At 43.3% G+C, this 21,871-nt stretch overlaps 1 protein-coding gene across 3 annotated transcripts; it reads right to left on the bottom strand.

Moving 5' to 3' along the window:
- Window positions 1-1,777: 1,777 nt before the first annotated feature.
- On the bottom strand, window positions 1,778-20,740 carry GPR89B (G protein-coupled receptor 89B). Of its 3 annotated transcripts, none has more exons than XM_055701913.1 (15): window positions 20,594-20,740; window positions 17,159-17,218; window positions 16,201-16,304; window positions 15,161-15,190; window positions 14,577-14,683; window positions 13,600-13,701; window positions 10,340-10,460; window positions 10,010-10,090; window positions 6,592-6,701; window positions 4,830-4,918; window positions 4,346-4,438; window positions 3,894-3,989; window positions 3,272-3,361; window positions 2,594-2,659; window positions 1,778-2,427 (listed from the first exon to the last, which is right to left on the bottom strand). In XM_055701913.1, the coding sequence occupies exons 1-15, from the start codon at window positions 20,633-20,635 to the stop codon at window positions 2,221-2,223; spliced, it is 1,398 nt and encodes a 465-aa protein (XP_055557888.1). In that variant the 5' UTR covers window positions 20,636-20,740; the 3' UTR covers window positions 1,778-2,220. The 3 variants fall into 3 exon arrangements, with proteins under 3 accessions (XP_055557888.1, XP_027670078.1, XP_055557889.1); XM_027814277.2 differs by lacking the exon at window positions 20,594-20,740 and adding an exon at window positions 18,017-19,459; XM_055701914.1 differs by lacking the exon at window positions 15,161-15,190.
- Between the last annotated feature and the right edge of the window lie 1,131 nt (window positions 20,741-21,871).

Raw genomic sequence — 21,871 nt, forward strand, 5'->3', positions numbered from 1 at the left:
AGACAGACAAGGAAGAATAAGACCAATCCTGTCTCCTATTCGTCACTAGCCTTGTCTGCAAATGTGCTGCTGCAAGTTTTTTCAAAAGTTTCTTAGTCACCAAGCTGCATTTTGCAGATCTGAAGTTAGCACCACTTTTGTGTGCAAATTCAGCTGGTATGGGAATTAAACAACAGGAAACATCTATTGAACAAATTTCTCTCTAAATGTATTTAACCAAAAAGCGCTTCAACAACAAAAATCACATTGGTTGGCTCATTCTGCCATCCAAACAAGTACATTAGTGCAGATGAAAACAGGAGTCCTTCATAACACTGCAGACTACCAAGCATGTTTACGAACTGAAAATAACCAGGATGTATTTGCTACTCTTCTGCAGGCAAGCTCATCCTCCTCTTCACAATCAGCTGCCTCTACAAAGGCAGACAGTGACAACAACGATGACACAAAGTTGTGAGGAGACAAACTGCGCCAAGAAAAGAAAAAGAAACCTTCCAAATCCTCTTTCTTCAATCATTCTTTGCTACTACGCCTCCCAGAACGTGACTATTCCTAGGAGTGCCATACCTGTAAAAGGACTGCAATCTCTTGCTGAAATGCAGCTGCATGAAATAACACCGCAGTGTAACTTGCATCCATTTAATACACTGCAATTGTACTTCACTGGCTTTCTGCCTCGTAAAGTGGGTAGTTAGTCACTTCTCTGAAGGCTTAAATAACTAGAAGTATATAACTCAGTATAGTGCAGCAGAAGGTGGAAACACTTTATAGATTTGTAAGCATCTTAAGACTTTTAAGGATAAACTCTTAATGAAGAGCAACTGATTTCTCCCATCCCCCAGAAGTCAGTTCTCCCCCTAATCCAGGTCCATCAATCTCTGCGGCGACTCTTCCATGCTACACACACAGCAGTACAACCGCTGTGAAACGGCACAAGCCAATGTATTCCGCATTACGCTCCTTTCTCCTGCTAACACTGCAGAAATTTCTTTCAAACATTAACTTCATAATTCATAACTCAAGACATTTAAGCACTGTTCTCTCTTCTCTTCATACAGTTGAGGATGATGGTAGCTAGAATAGCACACATAATTCAGTCATGCAGGTTTGTCTAAATGCAAGTTAACACCACATCGTCTTGAATGCAACATAAATGGCTCTTGTAATACTGCTGCTGTATACTTTGCCTCCTTGCTGTACACTGAAGACAACGCAGAAATAAATTGTTTAGAGTGGCTACTTTGCCCCTGCCCAGGTCTTACTCTTACCACCTATGATTTATGTTCCAGAACAATTTTGAAAACAAAGCCTAGAAGAGTGGCTATGGAAAGCTACAAGTTTAAGTCATATGAATAAAATTTACTTTTATGCCTTGAATGACATCAAGAAGGGGAAATGGGCTACTGTAGAAGAATACACATGGTGTAGGGAACACCGAATTTACAGCATATAAGGTAAACAAATTTATAACATATAACGTAAACAAGGCATGTCTGTGATCTTTGACTTCCCACTGAACTCTAGCAAAGAGGAATCCAAAACCTCGGTTCCATTCATGCAGGGAGAGAAAACAAAGCTGAGACTCAGCAACAGAAAGCTGATCTCCCAGCTCTTAATGACACTAGGTACTAGTGAAACACACCAGCATACACTCCAATACAGAAATGGAGTGAAATTCTCTTCACTTCTGCCAGGCAGCAAATCTTTGCCACTTCCTAGCTCACTTCCAACCAAATCTTTGGGGCTGACAAAAAAAACCAAACCTGTGATGCTTGCATGAGGTATTATGAAAGCTTATTTAATTCCAGATTCAAACATTCAGCTCCAGAATTGCCATCCTCTGAATCCCAATTATGAGTTGATTTTCAGAAGAAAAAAATCACATTTCCTTGGTGCCTTCCCTGAAGATGATGTTCTAACAGTAAGAGGTCTCACCTCAGACAACCCTGTATGCAAGTCCTGATGCCCCTAGATACCGGTGTACCAGGAGTGTCCTTATTCCTTGGCAATGAGCCATCTCATGTGCATCCCCTTCCCTTCAAGCTGTGGCACCTTAACAAAATGAGCCACAGAGCTTGATGATGACATGTGGAAGTTCAAAGAGTCAGTTACACTGCTAAAACACACAGAATAGTCCTGGCTCTCCAGGTTTTGCAGTCCACAGGAGTTGCAGCAGTGCAGTTGAAAGGGCAGAGAGCAGTGTACGACTGCAGTTCTCACTTAGAGGGCCATATGCTTTTCTGGGGCTTGTTTGTGTGCTAAATAGAGAAAGAGGATACTGGACAGTGCACTAACTAGGAATATCACATCAAACCAACGATGATAAAAATTGAACTGGAGCTCTCCCAGGACTTCCGTAATAATAGTGCGATACTCTAGAGGCATGCTCATCCGGATCAGGAGCACTGATGACACAAAGTACATACCCTGTAAATTAAAAAAGAGAAAGTAGTTATTGTTTCCCAATGGGCTGTGTGGCTAACATGGGTCAGCATACAAGGATTGTGTTACGTGTGTATGTACACACACACAAATATGTATGCATGCGTAAAGGTATATAAAGGTATAAAGGTGTGCCCATGGTTTCACATACCATTATCTGTGCTAAAAGCAGAACAATAACATTGGAGGACTTGCTGCTGGAAATGGCATAGAAGAACTAGACACAAACGAAAAAAAAAAGTAATGAAAATAAGCAGGCAGGTAAGTGTGCCTTAGGACAGCATGAAAGGTATATATGATTCAATACTTTTTCATTTTAAGAAAAAACAATTAAAAGCATACTTTCTGGAGGGGTGCCTGTACCCTACGTTCAGAAACCTGCAGTCTTAAACATGAATATCCCCAAGCCAGTGGTGTCCTGTGGTAGAAGTCATGGAACAATATGTATTGAAGTTTAAGCTTAGATACCAAAAGCCAGGTCAAGACAGTGAGTCACACGTCTTTCCAGTCCTACCAGCAGCTCAAATTAAACAATCTAAATTCTTTTAATCACCAACTCATCAACCTTACTAATAAGCTGTGCTACAGCATCATTTTGAACCCTTGCTTACATTTAACATCTCCTTTAACATCTGCATCTCTTCCCAACAGTAATAGTAACAGAGACTGAGTGGGGAAATACATTGCAGAAAGCATTTTTCCTCCCTTCTTCCCTCTGGAAGTATTTATATTGAGATATTTAAAATATAAACTTTCAATACGTATTTATACAGCACCTACAAATAAGGATCTGATAACAGCCTTCCTAGTCCAGAGTCATGGCTCTTACCTTTGTAAGTGTGATTAACAATCCTCTGATAGAGGTAACAATGATTATTCCAACAAGAATAAAGGAAATGTGCTGAGACCAGAATTTTACCTGTATCAACAAGAAGAATACACTTAAATCTCTAATGCCAACCCTGTTTACACCACATTGTATAGCTGCCAGTTCTTCAGGGTCTTTGTATTTCCTAATTGCACAGATATCCGTTGTAGACAGGTTTGTATAACAGACATTTTCACAAATATACGAGCAATTGTTTACTCCAAACACACAAGAAAAACCCTGTATTCACAGGGATATATTTAAAAACCTGTAAATGACAGAACACCTACGTGCAAAAGCAGCCATAATTACTTTGTAGTTAAATTATTAATCTAAGAAAGTTGACTAACATGTTTCCATTTGCCCCAAACAAACAAGCAAATCACTGCCTCTCTGGCAAAAAGACCACATTACCATCCCAGCATAAAATCAGCATGAAAACAAAGTTCATGGTACGTTTTCCCTTCCTCCTCAATAAGTCAGAAGACAAAGACAAATTGTCAGGGCTCTATCACCCTCTCCCTATTTTATTTAGATAAGATAGGAACTGCTGAAAAGGCTATACAAACTAATGAAGTCTCACATCAAATTGGATTCCCAGGTAATTTACAGTGATCTCAATTCCTCTTGTGACTGGATCAGTCTTCCCCACACGGTCAAATACAATATTGATGGTTGCCTGCAAGAGAGAGTTTGGTTTACATTAAAAGAAGAAAACAAAAGCATACCTCACTGTTACACATGAGATGCACGCATGACTCTTACTTTGTGTCACCAAGGAAAGGGGCAGGGGGCAGTCGGATCATCTAAGAAGGTGCAAAATGCACACATGTAAGAATTGCTTGTCTCATGTTCTATACAAAATGATAGATCCAGAGCTTTACTTCAACCAAAGGCCAGTTTCTTTCAGAATTTCCAGAGGCAAGATTTTAAGGAAACTGGAGGATTACTTGATGAACTGCATGTATAGCATAATCTATGCAGGGTGCAACATTTCCATATGTCCACATAAACCACAACAAAATATTTACATACCATGAAGATTTTCCAGACACAATAGATGGAGAAAAAATAACCCAAAAAATTGAAGTATTTTCCCTGAAAAGTTTTGGAGTATTCTATTCTCTCCTGGAAATACAAAAGGAGGGAGGGGGAACAGAACACAAAAAAAATAGTAATTTATCACTTCCATAATCACCCACAACACAAAATTTTAACGGAGCATCCATAGTAGCAAACACAGCTTTATCCTTCTATACCTCTTAACTCAGATGTTCCTAAAACATCTTTTTCTAATTTGAAAGTTTCAGAATGGATTTAGGGACATGGGGCATACTCCAGTATGTGTCTGAACTGGAAGGAAACTGCCATCTAGACCCCAAATTAAAGAAAGAGGACCTCACTCCACTGCATCACAACATTTCAACATTTACCTACTGAACACTTTTCAACTTCTTGTAAAATACGTTCTCTTTCAAACTACTCTGGCCTCCCAACACCCATCTGGGTATGTATGTACCTTTGTTGCATGCAAGTCAGCAGTTTCCAGAAAAAGCTGCCGACTCAGCTCTTCTAGGGCATCCACTTCTTGCTGGATAAGGGACAGATCTAGCAAACCAGCACAGTCAAGGCTAGAATACGTCACAAATTCTTAACTAAAACCAAAACACTCCCTACCTTCAGCCCAAGGGCCACATCTAAGGATTTAACCACTTTTTTGATCTACATCAGGTTTTTGATTCAGTCTTGATGGTCCTTGTTGATACCGCACCCAAAGAAATCTCAAGGATACCTATATTGCACACTACTCCTTTTCAAGAAGGTAGGAAGTATACACAGTGTTTAAACAGTCATGCAACAAGCTCTTTATTCCTCTGCCTGGGGAACACATCGTAGAATAGAATCAGAGCTCTCCTCTCCAAGATTGCTGCTCTACCTTGATCAGTGGCCCTTGTCACTGAAGTGCATCTCACAAAACTGCTGAGTAACCGCTCCAAGAGATTTGCGATTATTACAAAAAGCCTTTTCAAACAGCCAAATTCTGATTTTAACAGCTAGTGGGAAAGGAGAGGAAGAAGGGTCCTCAGTCTTAAATATGCAAACTGCACACTTTAGGTAGTCTGGCAGAAATTATTGGTAGGCAACCGTAGTTAGAGAAATACAGATCCTTGCAATTCCCAACAGGTTCCCTCTACCGCTTTCACACAGGCAGAACAACTTCTGCTCACGTTTCTGCTGCTATAGCACCAGTGGCCAACCTGTATCATGAGAACAATTTATTTGGTCCACAAGTTGCTTCCTGCCCTTCTTTTTCTCACAGCTGTCCAACATGGCCAGAAAGCCAACTACAGGCTAGGTAAATTGTTCCAGCACGTCAGCAAACCCCAGTGTTTTGCTCAAGTACGTCACAGGTTCTCCATCCTGGAAGAGCATACGTCAAGTTATGAGAAGACATGAAGGTCAATCACATGAGCAGAGGATACATCAGATCAGAAATTTGCCTCCCACATCAGTGCCTCTGCAATGTGACACCACAAAGACGATCAGAGGGCTGGAGCACCTCCCCTAGAAAGACAGGCTGAAAGAGTTGGGTTGTTCAGTCTGGAGAAGAGAAGGCACCAGGGAGATATCAGAGCAGCCTTCCAGTATTTAAAGGAGGCCTACATGAAATCTGGAGAGGGATCTTTTACAAGGGCAGGTAGTGACAGGCCAAGAGATAACAGCTTTGAATTTAAAGAGGATAGATTTAGATTAGATATAAGGAAGAAGCTCTTCACAGTGAGGTCGGTGAGGCACTGGAACACACTGCCCCGAAAGGCTGTGGACACCCCATCCCTGGAAATGTTCAAAGTGAGGTTGGATGGAGCTTTGAGCAACCCGGTCTAGTGGAAGGTGTCCCTGCCCATGGCAGGGGAGTTGGAACTAGATGATCTTTAAGGTCCCTTCCAACCCAAACCATAAGCGTGCCCATCTGTCTTGCAATCTGCTGTACACCTCACCCATGGTGATGCAGCAGCACGTTTACAGGGCAGGACAGCAGGAGCACACAACTCCCGACTGTGTCACAGTAAAACTATGCGTCCAACCCCTGGGAAAAAGGTCAGACAGGACAGTGCTAGAAAGCAAACTTCCCAGGAGGCATTAAGCCTTTTGTTCTGACTGCCGAAACACGTTGAAACATGAATGCTTTGTAACTGGCCCAACTAACACTCTTCTCTTCAAAACAGAAGAAAGCTGGAGCCACCTCCTGATGCAGGTGCCAGCATGCAGATGAAGGATACTTTCACTGCCTGCAACAGATGTTGTAACACTTTTTATCATTCCCCAGAAGCCAGTGGGTTTGTTATGCACTTCTCCTCTCTGGAACATTGTCCTATGAGCCACTGCTATCCTGAAAGAACAGAAAACACAAGTCCTTAGGAATAAAGTATTTTTATAAAAAATCCAAACAAAAATCCTCAAAAAAAACCCAAAGCCCAGTTCCTTAGAAGACACCATTAAACTAAATTAACTGCAAACAGATGCCCCCCCTTGTTTTTTTCCTCTAAGCACCAATCTTGCTTCCTAACATTATCTTGATTAGCTCTGGAGTAGAGCCCAGACCTAATCAAGTGAGATTCAGTAAGACACTTCCCAAGACTTCCATTCAGGATCCTGCTTCAACCCTTAAAGGGATTTAAACCCAATTAAAAATAAAAATTTAAATGGATTTTTCAGGCATACAATTAGTCGCTTTCCTTTCCTCAAACATGTGACTGTTCATGTGCTATCTCAAGTTCAGGACTCGGAAGATTTCTCATGCTCCCCCTCTCCCCTTGAACACCTTCTTCCTTATCACTGCACATCCGCCTCCTCCACAGAACTGTGAGTGCTGGATGGTATGCAGCAGCACTCTCTGATATGCTGTCACTCACTACTGGGCTGCATGACAAGCTGTTATGAAGCTGAAACACATAAATCCATTATTGGACTGAACTACTGGATGCTTCAGGCAATCTGAACGTGACTCCTAAAGCTAATTCCAACACTACAGCAGCAGCTGCATATTGTCGCTCACACTCCCACGTGCACCACAATATAATCCCCATGAGCAGTGCTGGCTTCTGGCCTCATTCCCTCACATTTCTCCCCATTGAAATTTGCGAGCCAGTTATCCACTCCTAAGCTGAAAACTATTCATAAGATTGTCAAGGTGATCCATGATTTGACAGTGTTTAGGCCCTTTCTTGGGGGGCTGCAGCCAGCATTGCTACATGTGGCACGGAGCTCTCTTCGAGGTTGTTGATAAGCAGTGTAACGGCGGGGGGGGAGAAGAAAATAAAAAATCACTCCTTTGTATCCAGCAAATGAAATACCCTCGGGGCACCCCACATAACATATAAAACTACATATGGTCACAAACTACAAATAACAGGTATCTTGGAATGATTCAATTCATCCTGATAGCTGTCAATACAAGAACTGCATTTCTAATCCTTGCTTTCTTCCCAGTACCTGATTCACATGTTCCATCCCAAACGATCCAGAGCACTGCAGCAAAAATGCAGCTATATCAAGGTGAAGTGCAAAGCTATAAGTATGCAAAGGCAAATCTTTTTTGAGAGGTGACAGGGATCTCTGTACCCACTGAGTAGTCAGGAGCAATGGAGACCTCACAGAAAGGATCCACAGGCAAAACCCACACACTCTGCCTGTGTAGATATGTGATACATCTACATCAAGATAAGCTACTTTGACTCTAACATGAAGCAAAATGAAGCAACGGTGCAACAGAATCTAGGCATTTCAGATCTGAGGATTAGTCAACGTCATACCTGCAAGGATGAGTATAAAGAACCTGCCAACTTTAGAGGCAAGTTGCCACAAGGCTTCAACTGATTACACTCAGTAATTCCTGTGCAAAAAGCATCAGGGAAAACAACTTGCAACAACTCTCTCCTACTGACAAGGAAGGCAGTATGATAAGGGTTGGTATGAGAAGATATGTCAAGATCAGCGAAGAAAACAAAAAACCTTTATGTTCTATTGCCTTATAACCCTTGTATGCATTGGTAAGTTCTGAGATATCAGCAGTACGTACGGAAAAGGTAGCCAGCAAGTAACTGACAATTTATGGACTACATTTACCATACACTGTAAAACACTGCTATTCCCGCTTGTTCTGCCAAATAGTTTGGATTGATTTGTATCCATCTAAATGCAAACTTTTTAAGCTCTGCTTTATACGAGCAAATAGTCCAATTATGCAAGCCACTACTCCCTGTCAAAGCAAAAAAAGAATAAAAACTCCAGAATGCAAGCTCCTGCTATTTCTTGCACATTTCTGAGACTACATAGTTTTGGTGTGGTTTTGGTTTGTTGGGGTTTTTTTTTGTTGTTGTTTTTTAAACACCAATACAGGAACTTCAGTATAATTCCCCAGGGATTAACACACTTTACCTGGCACTTCATAATGCTTAGAAAGTTGCCATATTCAGAAGATCTCCTGGTTATAGGAAGGTAAGAATGTGCTTCTCAGTTGCAAGTCCCAGAAATTATTAATTTTACCTCAACATCACTCTCCCTGGACCAGAGGTCCAAAAACGTACAAAAAGAACACAGATGCAGAACTACACAGTATCTTTTAGCTTCCAAAGTACTGGCTCCTTAATTGACTGCTCCTAGTCGATTAAATCAATTAAAACTGAGTAATTAAATTCTCTCACTACTAGCCATCTCACACAAACACAAAGACTGAGTTAAAATTTGTTCACCACTTAACATTTAAAAAGCAGAAGAAAAAAGTTATGCTTTAACTACTCTTTCATATGCTAATACTGATCAGCAGATACACACACTGGTGACTAATTCAGCAAGGTTAGACTACCTAAAAGCTCCCTTGTCATACATTAAAAGCTTCCATTAAAACATCAGTGCACCAAAAGTAAAGTCTGTGGGCCTCTTGTGATAATTCAGTGTCAGACAGTCAAACCTTGAAGTGACTATAGTAATTGTATTTATTCCGCTCAATTAGTAAGGCATGCAATATGTAATTTCTAAGAGCAGACAAAAATCTGTTCGGTGTAAATGAAATTACATTGTTTCCAAAAGTAGCTTTTTTCACTTGTGGTACATGGAATAAGTTAAACCAACAAAAGCTGAGTTTTGACAGCAAGCTTGTGCACTAAACTATAAGTCACATTAGCGAGGTTTTGCAATTTTGCAAAACTAATGTCAACCTTGTCATTTGCAAGAACAGAGCTGTGTCCACACCAACTCACTAGCCCGCTTCAGCTTTGACCAGGAAACACCAGATCCACAAAGCAGGAGCACGCTCAGTATGTACGAACCAATTTCTGTACTGAAACTGCCAGAAAGAGAGCCAGCTGCAGTGGCTGAAGGATCACTTATCAGGAGAGCAAGGTGACCATCTTACAGACTAGTCAAGCTCCCATCAGAGAGTTACAACTTGTCTTGGAAGCCTAACCTGTGCCGCTGCAGCAAGAAAGGGTACTATTTAGTGCATGTCTGGGAAAAATACCAAAGTTGTGTATCAGGCCAGAATGAAACACCACAAAGCTCAACACAATTCAGGCACCTGTTTCACAATCACATAGCCCTGAAACGACTAATAATTTTGGTAATTTCAAGAACCATCTTAAACCATAATCATCAAAAATCCTTGAAATAAATCATTCCATGCCACTGCTGCCTTCTTACCTTTTTTTCTTGCTAACAATCATGTCCATAGTCTGAAGGAGTCGTCGCTCCAAAGCCAGAATATCTGCATCTGTCACATTCCTACAAAATGAAGGTACGCAGTTAGGCCTACTATACCATTTCAGAGGAAATATGCACATGCTCATAAAACAAAGAAGAGAGAAGCCTGTGTAAGGAGAATATGCTTCAGCAATGGAAATGGTTCTACCATGTAGTCATGGCAATAGCTAGATTCAGAAAAGTTACAAAAAACCTTAAATCAATGCTGCAGGAAAAGCAGAAGAATAATCTCAAAAAGGTGGACATAATATTTCACAAGGCTGCAGTTACCTGAGAAAGTAGGACATGTAAGTGTATGGACAGTTGACAGCCCCAAATCCTGACAGCAACGCCATCAGTGTCACCCCAATCACACCCACACGGCTGATGAGCTGTTCTATAGACAGGATTCCTGAGAGAGAAAAACCACAGCATTAGTAACCTCGGTCTCTTCACTCTGCTCTGCACTTGGTGCCTTCAAAATATAACACACATACAGAGCTGCTTAATGAATCTGACTGCCTTCCCACCGTTAATGGCCAGAGGTCATATGAAATACAGACAGGGAAAATGAAGAGAGGGGTAAAAAGTCTCCCTCAGAAAGCACGTTACCATGCTTAGAAACAGAGATGGGAAACTCTAGCTGTGAAAAAGCTCAAGACAGATCTGCAGAGGACGAACAGTCAATATTTTGGTTCTAAATACATAAAACATTAGTGATTGCACTTTGCTGAGGTGGGAACACAGATCATCCACCAGACACTGTAACGGAGGCATCTTCCACAAAGCCAATTCTGCAATAACCAGGATCAGTTACCCAACCAGTTAGTCCTGGCAAACTGTCCAAAAAATGGCTGACCCACAAACAGGAAGCCCTGTCCTGTCAACTGGCATTAGAAGGGACCCCTCCAGATCAGACACAATTTGTGCTGGTAGGACAGTGGAGTTATGACACTATGGGAAGCTTACGCTGCTCCTTGCTCTTCAGTATTCACCTTGTGGACACCAACACATTGCTGAGGTGACCACCAACAAGGCATTCCACCTGAGCACCAAACGGACTCCAAAACATACTACATAATACAGCATGAGCATCAAGTCTGTGCTGTAACCAACACCAAGCACCGAAGTTGCATTTATTCTTCTCAGCCATTAAACACAGATCTCAACCTGTCTTCTCAGAGTAGAGTGCCATGTGCTACTAAACACTTTTTAGGGAGCTAGTTATAGAGCAGCTGCCACACACAGCACATTTGGAGCTTACATGATTGCAAAGCTGAGATGGCCAAGCGCCAAGCCACATTTCATGCTTCAGAGAAGGGGAATAAATGTTGAAAACAAGGCAAAAAGACTTCACAAAGGGAGACTGAGACACCCAGTCATGTGCAGCTGCACAGAGATTTACACGAGCTACAGAACGTGCTACAATACACTGGCCTTTTGCCCCACACACTGTCAGACAGCAGCAGTTAAAACGGATCTGCCTTCAAAATGACATGACATTCCACCGGTTAAAGCAGTGCTTCGCCGTAACACTCAGAGCAACCCTACTCTTGTGATCAGGTCAGATAAAACGAATGTTTTATCAACTCAGACAAAGGTAAGACTTTTATTAGAATACAAGTGTGTGACTGAGTAAGGCTTCCTTCTACTATGAGCTCCTAAATTCAGGTCTATAAAAGAAGCTGCAGACTAAGCAGGGCTCCTGACTCGGAGCCCTTGACGGATGGCGCATTTCCCAGCTGCAGCACACTGCCATCACCATCCCCAGGCGAGGCACTCCCTGGCACAGGATGCCAGCGCAGGTACTGGAAAGGGCCACACTGGTCAGCACAATTCCCCAGCTGCAGCACAGCACCGTGCAGGCAGGTGAGCAGGGTGGGGGCACACTGACAAAGACACTAAAGGTAATGTACTGCAGTATGAGGGGCTCATTAAGTATGGCCTCCTGTCACATCTCCCTCCACAATATGATCCCTCCTGTTTGAATTGGGCCACCGCCACATGATAAAGCCCTGCAGCAGCCTTGTCCATATATGCAGGGCAGTAGCACCGCAGCAGTACAGCAGGGAAAAAAAAAACCTAGAATCCTTTGCTCTAACCTTACACCTACACCTGGTAGGATAAGGCACTGTACAAATGTTAAGTGGAGTATCATCCTGTTAAAAATCAGGAGTTAAAAATAGAAAACACCCCATTACCAGTTCTGGAAATCTGCAGTTGTTACACAGCTTCACAGAACCTTTCCAGTGATCTGAAGAGGATTAATTAAACCCCATGGCCAAGTTCCCATTAAGTTATTATATTCTGCCAACTCGAGCACATTCTGCAACCCGAAGTGGATACCTGGTTTTCTTGGCAATAAAACACTAAGCAGAGGGATCTGCGGTGTATATTAGCTGCTGTATTTCAGTGGCAAAAGACACAGTTACAAAACACAGATACACACTTTCTCTTACGAAGGTTTCAGGCTCAGATGAAAGCATAAGCAGACCCTACAGCAGCTGGTATCTGTCAATTTTTCTCTTACAGATTAGTACAGAGTAAAATAGCTCCCTGGCGAACAGAAAGATTAAGCCGACCATTATCTATGCAGACAGACATATTCACCACTTTGAGTGAAACTGACTGAATTTCATCTGTTTGAGAACAAGATACAAACAGTTTTCCAGTGCAGGGGATAAGGGCAACACAAGTTACACAGGAAACCCAGGTCACAAACAGTCTGGTTCTACAGTGTTAGAATCCTTTGGCTCAGTAGTTAGGCACACGCTAACCAGCTCTCTTGGACCCAAACTAGCCCAACTGCACCCAGTATCTTCACACTATAAATACTCTTGGTTTCATGACTGCAACGCAGAGATACCCAAGCTAATTCTGCACAGAAATAGCTCTGGCATCCAGCAGGACTTACCAACTCACACTCTGGTACCACGCAACTGTACTGCCTCTGGGCTCAGCTGTGTACAAAGCTGTACCGAAGCTAGCATGCGCTGCCAGACATGTTGCTGGCTACAGTCTATACAGGTCTGGTGTTCAGGCATCCTGCCATGTTTTGTCAACTGGACAGCCACTTATGCTAAACTGGTCTGATTTCAGTGACAAGAAACAATATTCTGACTGAAAAAGGTCAGATTAAGGCTTGGTTGTCAATTCTTTTCCTAAATAAATTAGCTTTAGCTGCCACAAAAAACATAAACAAATGAACAAAAAATTGTGATCAGCTTTTTGTGGAGATGCAGTTTTTGTGTTCTCAGAAAGAATACTGTGTTCTTACATAGTCTAGGTTCAGTTAGCACTCATTCACTTTGGTAAAATTTTCCTGTGATACTGGAAGAAAACTAATACAAGTAATTCAGATGTATCCACCCATTTCTGTTAGTCTGACAACCCTCAGATGGCAAATTTCAAAGCTGAGCAGACCCTCAGTTGCAAGAACTGCTTTCTACAGTCCCAAACGTATAGCTGAGATATTAATAGCTCCAAGACAGAAGTGAGATAATAAAGCCTGTTTTCAGGAGGGAAGGAATCAGCAAAAATATGAAACTCACCATGTTTTGGGCTGAGGATAGGAAATGGATCCCCCAACTTCCAGAAGAAATACATGAATGTCAACCACAGAACACACGCAAAAAGCAGTTTCTGTCTGTGCACTAGTGGAGAGGAAAAAAACCCAGTATTTTAAAGACATTCTTTCTTTAGGGCTTCTTCTAGCTTGCATGATCGCTATATTGGTCCAAAGGTTGTTCTGAGCACAGGTGGCCAAGAGATGCTACAGCTAGCCGTACGCACCACTTCACTTCTTACCAGCCGTTTGAGACAACCATTGGCAAGAGCTAATGCCGCAACGCACCACTTTGGCTTTTCCCCATGGATGGATGAAGAGGGCTGCACTATGAACAGGGGATCACTTAGCTGTGGTCTCTCTCACGTGACTCTGAACATGAAACTGGAAAACTTCATCTTTGTGCCAAAACTACATGTTTAATACTCCCAGCCTACATGCCTAAGCCTAATACAAAAGAGCGATGAATGTCAACAGCTCAAGGGTAAGTGTCCATTAGTGCATGGAAGAGCCCTCATCCAGCCAATGGTAAGCAAAAAAAAGCAGAAGTAACTTATTGAGCTTTCATGCCTCAAGAGTGATGTATTGAGCTTCTCTGCCTCATTTTGTTTACCCTCTAGCAGAACAACACAGCCTTGCCAAGGGTTCCAGGGTTGGGCTGCAAGCTTAAAATTGTAAAGGCACTAATTTCAGTAACATTACTCTAAAGTGCTCAACTTTGTCGAAACCCATAAAGAAAAGCTACATTTATTGGGGTCAGGTAAAGTATCTCCTAACTGCTCAATAAAGAGTTCCTGCTAATGCATTAAGTTCCAAACAGAAGTTATCTAGCCAGGACAAAGCCAGAGGAAGGAGGGAGCTACAGTGATAGTGTCCAACACATCTGTCTCTCAGAAAAGTTATTTCTCATTTGTATGCATAGTCTCAAGTTAGCAGCCCCACTGCCATAAACCAAGTACTCACATAATCTGATATTGCTCACAACAAAGTAACCGATGTAGAAGGGTACCATGAAGACTAGGATGAGCAAAATGACACACAGGTTCAGCTTCCAGTGAAAATATCGAGAGCTAAAATAAAGCCAAAATACTGTTAGCACACTATCACAATACAACAAATTTCTCAAAGACAATCGCACTTCAGTGTAATCCTTTCAACCACATCAAGCATTAGATAATATTGGCTTAGCACATAGAATATTCTGGATTTTGTTTGTTGTTTGGGTTGGGGAGGGGGTTGGTTTGTTTGGGGTGGGGGGGTGGGGGGGGGTGTTTTGTTTTTTAATACAGAGCTCAAGAATGTGTATTTCAAAATTAACAACTACCCAGAAAAACACACTGGGCTATTTTATCAAATCCTGCATTTTCTATGGTGACTAATGCCGGTTGCAGCATGATTCATTTGATTACTGCTCATCCAGTTGAACAGTAAATCAAAACTAAGTATAAGCAGTAATTAATTTTGTAATGAGTGGCTGAGTCAAGAAAGAGTTAATTCCAATTGAAAAGATTAAAACCATTTAATGGTCATAATTCAACATGTATTACCTCAAAGTCAGTTGTCTCATCTGCAAGACACTGCAAAGCAAGAATTTAGAAATACACATATATCTCAAAATGATCAATACTCCTCTGACCAAAGGAGATTAGTCAAATGCAGATGAGAGTCATCTTGGCTGAACTGATTTTTCACTTAGCTTGAATAGAAAAGTATATGTCCTGTTCCCAATATTAACTCATATCCTCTTTATGACTTGGGGAAGGAGAAATTTGAGGATCCTTGTCACTTTTTCCTAGCTAATTCAGAGGTCAACATTTTGATCTATATGGACATCCAGCCCTTTACTGAAGCTTATCAAAGCTTTCCCCTCAGTGATCTCTCTGGCTGCAAGCTCTACAGATTAATAACATACACTCAGAACTAACGTTACCTTTCATCAGTTTTGTACTTCTTGCCTTTCAACTCCTTCGGCTGGTCTCTTATACTAGTATGATGAGAGAGACTAAATATGAAACTCAGCTAACCTCTACATGCTACTGTTCTGTCTTCTCTTTCCTACTGACTTCTGAACTAGATGGTTTTTAACATCCCCTTTATGCAGAAGTCCCCATCCTATGTCAAAGGAGGACGCACCTTTGATTCACAAATACCGTATTGTTACAAAAATAGTTTTCACTTCACATCTTATTCACTGCCCTGACCACCACAGAAAACCTAGTGCTTCTATTTTCCATAGTTCTTAACATCTGAAAAGCGCTCTTCAGCATGATCCGAAACTTTAAAATACTCCCATTATAAAAAAAGGTTTCTTTTAACTTCACAAATGGAGAAAGTCAAAGATAAGCCCTTGCCCTAAGGACCTAGGCCACACTAATAGCAATTACATGGCAAGTCAGAAGCTTATGGCTTCTACTCTCATGTTCTCTCAAATAAACAAATGTTGCTGCTCAAACATCTTCATTGAGTTCTTGATTATTTTCTCACAAGATTTCCCCAGTCCGAGACTAATCCATTAATTTAGAAGTCAGACTCAAGATGCAACAGAACACAAGGCAAGGCTGGTCCTCCAGTGAGCTCCCACACTTACCTGCTGTTCAGCACTCCCAAAATCTCAAAGATGATGAGTTCAAACATGGTACAAGAGAAGGCAAAAGTCACAGAGAAGATCACCTGGACCACATACTGTCGTACCTGCAATGGAGAAAGCAAGCCAGACATCAGGCATTTACATTCCTAGAATGGTATCCTGATACCCCTCCACTAAGAAAAACAAATTATAAACTATGATGGCTGGGTCTCTTGCTTCAGGGCACTTTGCCCTTTATCTAAACAGGAAGAAATCAACAGCCGGTTAGAAACCACAGGGAAAACTCCTAAGTTCTCAGCATTACACCGATTGCAGCTATTGGCATATTTAATGCAGATGCCTTGCACAGAAGGGATGTCAAGCATGCAGTGTTCTATGTCAACTTGACTAATGATAGACCCTTGCTAACAGAGCTCTTGGATCTTAACCTTAGCTTTAAAACTAAGACCTACTCAGAAAAACTTCTGGGGTCTGAATTTGGCTCGCACTTAAGCCACCTCTGACTTAGACTATGTTCTCTCATACCCCTCTAAGTATAAGAGAATGCGGCAGTTTTACCCCATGCAATCCTCACAAACAACTCAGCCACAATGAACACACCTCACTGCGTCTGAAGTTAACCGCTGAATTTTGTCTCAAAAATTACATAAGGCAGGCTTGCTCAAGTGAAGGGGAAAACTATTACCACTGCACCTCCTCCCTATTTTTTTATTATTATATAACAATAGCCAATTTGGAAACTTTCACTGGTCCCAGAAGAACCCATTTCCTCAGATATCTAGGATACTTTCAAATAGAAGCACAAGAGGAAATTAAAAAGAAAGTAACTGTAGAGGTAATTTAAAATAAGGTGCGAGGGCTTAAAGAGAAGCAAAAGGCCAACTGCAGTTTTAAAAACATTTCTATAACTGGGAGTAATTTTTAACATACAGACTCGTAGTGAAAGGTCCCTTCTCACCTCATAATCCTTGAAGAGCTTACGCATGAAGAACAGCCACCCAAATCCAAAGAACAGCACCTGCAAAAGAGATGAAGCACTTAACATTTGTATCCAGCAGCTTGCAAAATATGAAGCTGCTTCACTACTGACTGTAGATGAAACAAATGGAAGCAAAAGAGCTAGGCCAAAGCACCTAAGATCCACAGAAGGTTAAAACTTGCCATGGTACCATGGAGAGAAGACTATTTTAAATATTCAAGTGTAGCAGCCACAGAAGGCTATGACCTTACAGAAGATCCAGTCAAGACAGCCCAGTTCTGTGTTCCCAAGTTCTCAAAACTCCTCAGTTCCTGGCCTGCCCGAATCCTTTGCACTGTTGTTTCTTGTTTCACTCTCCTAACCTACAGGTTTAAAGCTTATCCTTTTTACAGGAATCATAGTAACGAAGGCAAAGTAAACACCTGAATGTCCACAACATATACATCTTCTAGGGATGAGTAAATTTTATAAAAACATCTGCCGTTTCTTTAAGACTAGAAGGGCATTTGATTTTTATGGAGAGGTCTTTACACTAAATCTGGTTACACACAGACACAATGTGGGTGAAAGGTGTTAAAAACACCTCTAAGGTAGGGAAAAGGTAGTGTTGAATGCCTCAAGCCACAAGCTGGAGTTGTAGAAAGCCACACGGACAAGGTAGGTGAAGCAGGATGAGTCAAAAATGCTTTGCATTTCAATAGTTCTCAAGAGCACTGTACAAAATTTAGTTAAGTTTCAACACAAATCTGAAGAGACAAACTTAGTATCACACCTATTTTGCTGGTGACTTAAATGAAATAAATACAAATTAAGCAATGTAGTCAAAACTGTAATTACCCATCTTCAGACAGTAAAAGGAGGCTGTGTTATCAGGCCTTCCACGGGTAGCCCTCTCTATTCCTCAGAAGACTGAAAATGAATACAATGATTTAAAAGAACCCAAGCAAAAAAAGAGCTCAGAGGATATTAAATACATTTTATAACGTTAGCTTTGACCAAGGCAAAGACAAAAATCAGTATATGCCAGAATGCATAGGACAAAGACAGTATTTCTTCTCATTGCACATGGAAAAAGTCAGAGCATTCTGTCCCTCTGTGGAGAGAGGAAACTTTCAAAGACAAAAATGCAGGAACCATTGTGGAAGATTCCACTGTGCATCAGGAGTAACTGGATCCCAACAGTGGCAAAGGTAACAGACTAACATGATTTACAGATGAGGAATACCTGGAATGCTGGGCAAGGAAGATCAAACATACTTGTCTTGAAAGAAGAACTGAAATAAGAATGAGGTCTAGTGATCGGTAACAACCGGCAAAACTTGTTTGAGAAGGACTTCAGACTTTAAAGTAACTGACAGCAAAAAGAAAAAGGTAAGATATTCCATAAGCCTCCTATCTACAGGTCGTAAGTTAAAATAGCATGATAAGCAAGTGGTATTTACATAAAGTAACTCCACATTTAACAGCAGGAAGGATGAAAAAGGTACCAAGACAAATGTTTCAAAAAAAATAAGAAAATAAGAGAGAAGGACATAAGCAAACCTGATAACAACAGAGGAAATTATATATGAAGATTAGATTTCCCTTGTGTTAGGGACTATACAAAAGCACAGAAAGACATTATCTTAACAGTTGACACTCTAAAATACTGCAGGTGAATGTGACATGTTAAGTCAGAAGGTTCTTGAGCCTTTGACAATTACATGCTGCAATTTAAATAGCTAACAATGCTTTTGAAGATGATGAGAAGACGAAAAGCTGCCAGCAGCCAAAGAAAAGCAATTAAGACAAGTTAGATCTTAGAATGCAAAGCAAATAATGGGAAAGTTTTTGTTCTGGGTGAATTGTTAACAGTATCAAAGCTACAGTCAAGCAGCTGACAGTGAAAAAGCAAGTTAGACACAAAAATCAAAGCATTATCAAGTAGAAGATCATACTTCTGAGAAACAGCCAAAAGCTGTCCTGAAAACTCTCAGGAAAACTACAGTTGTGCATTAAAGTCTATGTAAGAGAAGCAACTGCTGTTGAACGGGGAAAGGTTCCCTTTCCTCAGCTCATTTTCCTTCACTGCAGAACAAAAAGTTCACACCAGCTCAGAAGCTTATCGGATCCCTCTGTGATCTACTCAAACTCATTTAAGGAAATATTGGAAGGAGCACAAATAAGAGAGCATGCCTGTGCAGCAGTGTGAAAGTGAAGAGGGAGCAGAACCCTCCCCTTTTGGCAGAAGCAAATAGTTGGACCATCTCAGTTGCCAGAGGGGCAGACAGGAAGAAAAAAAGATTTAGATTCTTACCGAGGAGGAAGCAGGCTAGCAAGCAGGAGAGGAAGGTCAAAGACAACACAATAGATAAATTATTAACAAAGGAGGCTGACGGAGGCAGCATTTCCTCCCATAAAACAAGAGGACAGTTTCAACTGTGTCAAAACCACAACCTACTTCATAATGATAAAGACAGCATGCCAGGAAAAGGGTTAAAGGCCTCCTAGGTGAATTCTGCTGGCATAAAACAAAGACTAACTGAAAGATGACTTCGACAGCCAGCAGAAAGCAGAAGCTGAAGAAGTTTCTGAATCACAGGCGGATCAACAGAGAAGGAGGTATTTAAAATAAAATAGTGGCGTGTCTTTAAATTCCTTAAAGCAGATCATGAAACATCTTCCAAAGCTGTTAAAGAAGCAAACTCCTCTGGGGCAAAGCAAGGGTAGAAGACACAAATAGGGCATAAGGGACTATTTCAGTTGGGAGGGACTTAGAACGATCAGCTGGCCCAACTGCCCACGATTAGCCTTCCAGGGGAATATCAGAAATAAATTAATAGAAAACAGCAAGATGAACTTCCCTGTCTGTCCCGCCTAAGAAAATTTAATTTACAAAAGCGATGCCGTATTACAAGAAAAGTTCCGTTCCCTACAGCCTTATTTACTGAATCTTTTCAGTACGCGTCACAGACTCGCCAACGTCCGTGAGCAGCAGCCACGGCCACACGCCGGGCAGCGGCCCGGGGCCGCGCACCGGCACCGCGCACCCCTCCCGCAGCGGCCGCCGGGCGACACGAAGGGCGGGCACGACGTGCCGGCCCCGCACCCCCAGGCTGGCAGCCGCCAGGGCTTTTTCCACCCCCGCTGCCGAGCAGCGGCCGCCGAACGCATTCAGGCGCGGGGGCCGGGCCGGCGGGGCGAGCGCCTCAGGGAGCCGGCGGACCCTTCCCGCCACCGCCGCGCCCCGCCGTTCCCTCAGCCCGGCAGCTGCGCACGCGCGCCCGCAGGCCCCGCCCCGACGCCCTCGCAGCGGCCGCTTCCGGAGGGACGGCGGGTGGCCCAAGCGGCGGAGAGACCCCACCTGGCCCCCGCCTCCCCTCTCCGGGCCCGGGGGTTGGGGGGGACACGCCGCGCGGCGCAGCAGCGGGGTACCTGCGAGGTGACCATGATGCTGGAGTCGATGAGGAAGCTCATGGCGGCGCCCACCCGCCACGGCCGCCGCCCGCCCCGCTTCCGGCCCCGCGCCGGCGGCCGCAGTGCGCAGGCGTGTGGGCGCGCGCCACAGCTAGGGGGCGGGTCGGGGCGGGAATGGGGCGGAGCATAGGGGCGGGGGCGGGCAGGGAGCCCCACCCACAGCCCTGCAGCGCCGGGAGGGGCACGGCCGGGGGTCTCTACCGGCGCGGGGCGAGCGGCGGGGGCGGGGTGCTGCTGAGCCTGATGCCGTTCCCCGGCGGCGCTCGGGGGGAGCCCGGCGGAGGGGCGGGATGGCCGCGCCGAGGCCGTGCTGCCGCTGCGCCCCGCGGGCCCCTGCGCAGGGGTGGCGCGGGCGTGGGGCCTGGCGGCCTTCCCTCCGCCCTCGGCGCCATCCCTGTGCCATCCGCCCTCCCGAGGCGTGCGCCCGCAGCGCAAGGGCCAGAGGCCGGAGGCCAGCAGGGAAGTGCAAGTTCAAACAGGGACCTCCGTGATGCCCGTGGGTGTGAGGCGCCACCGGCCTGTCCCCGCCTGACCCCCGCCGCGGCGCCTGGGCCGCCTTTTCCTCTCAACAGCACGGCCAACCTTTGCCGCTCAAAGCTGGCTGCGCTTGGCATAATAAATCCTAGAGGAAGGATCGAGTGGGGCCAGTCGAGAGTTGAACAAAACAGGGAGCTCCCGCTGAGTGAAAATCAGGCACCTTTATTCATTACAAGTGGTTGCACTAGGAAAACAGGGCTCGGTTTGGTTGTGCCCAGCCGCTGGATGAGTCCCGCAGTCTCTGGCAGGCTGCTGGCAGTCATCTTGGTGTGAAATTCGTCTCCTTGTCTACAGCATTGCAAAGAGAAAAAAGCACCCAGCTCCCACAGGGAAATACACTGAGGGAGCACATTATCATATATCATACTAGGCCTTTTTTTTTCGCTTTTTTTTTTTTTTTTTTTTTTTACAGCTTCTGATATCGCTGCCAATTAACACAGAGCTGAGATCGGGACTTCCCTGTTTTTCCTTTTCAAATCTGCTGCTTAGAAACTGATCTTTCCTAAAGTGATGAGATTCCAGAGTTTGGAGGGATCTGTGGTTGTTTTGTTCTGCGCGGGTAGGCTGTGCGGCAAGGTTAGTCCTCGGTTGCTTTTTAAAGACAGACGTTAACAGGAAATCCTTTAAAAAAAAACACCTACACAAAGCCAAATTCTGCTCTTGTTTACACCTTGGCATCTCTGCTCACTTCAACACAAG

The sequence above is a fragment of the Falco cherrug genome, chromosome 2, assembly GCF_023634085.1.
Source record: "Falco cherrug isolate bFalChe1 chromosome 2, bFalChe1.pri, whole genome shotgun sequence".
Classification (NCBI taxonomy): domain Eukaryota; kingdom Metazoa; phylum Chordata; class Aves; order Falconiformes; family Falconidae; genus Falco; species Falco cherrug.

Bases quoted from the DNA above. Each gene is read 5' to 3' on its own strand.
- GPR89B (XM_055701913.1), bottom strand. From the start codon at position 20,635: ATGAGCTTCCTCATCGACTCCAGCATCATGGTCACCTCGCAG. The intron at 13,702-14,576 runs GTGAGTACTTGG...CCTCTCCACTAG, and splicing joins TGTGAGCAATATCAGATTAT to TGCACAGACAGAAACTGCTT. The intron at 10,091-10,339 runs GTAACTGCAGCC...TTCATTTTGTAG, and splicing joins TACATGTCCTACTTTCTCAG to GAATGTGACAGATGCAGATA.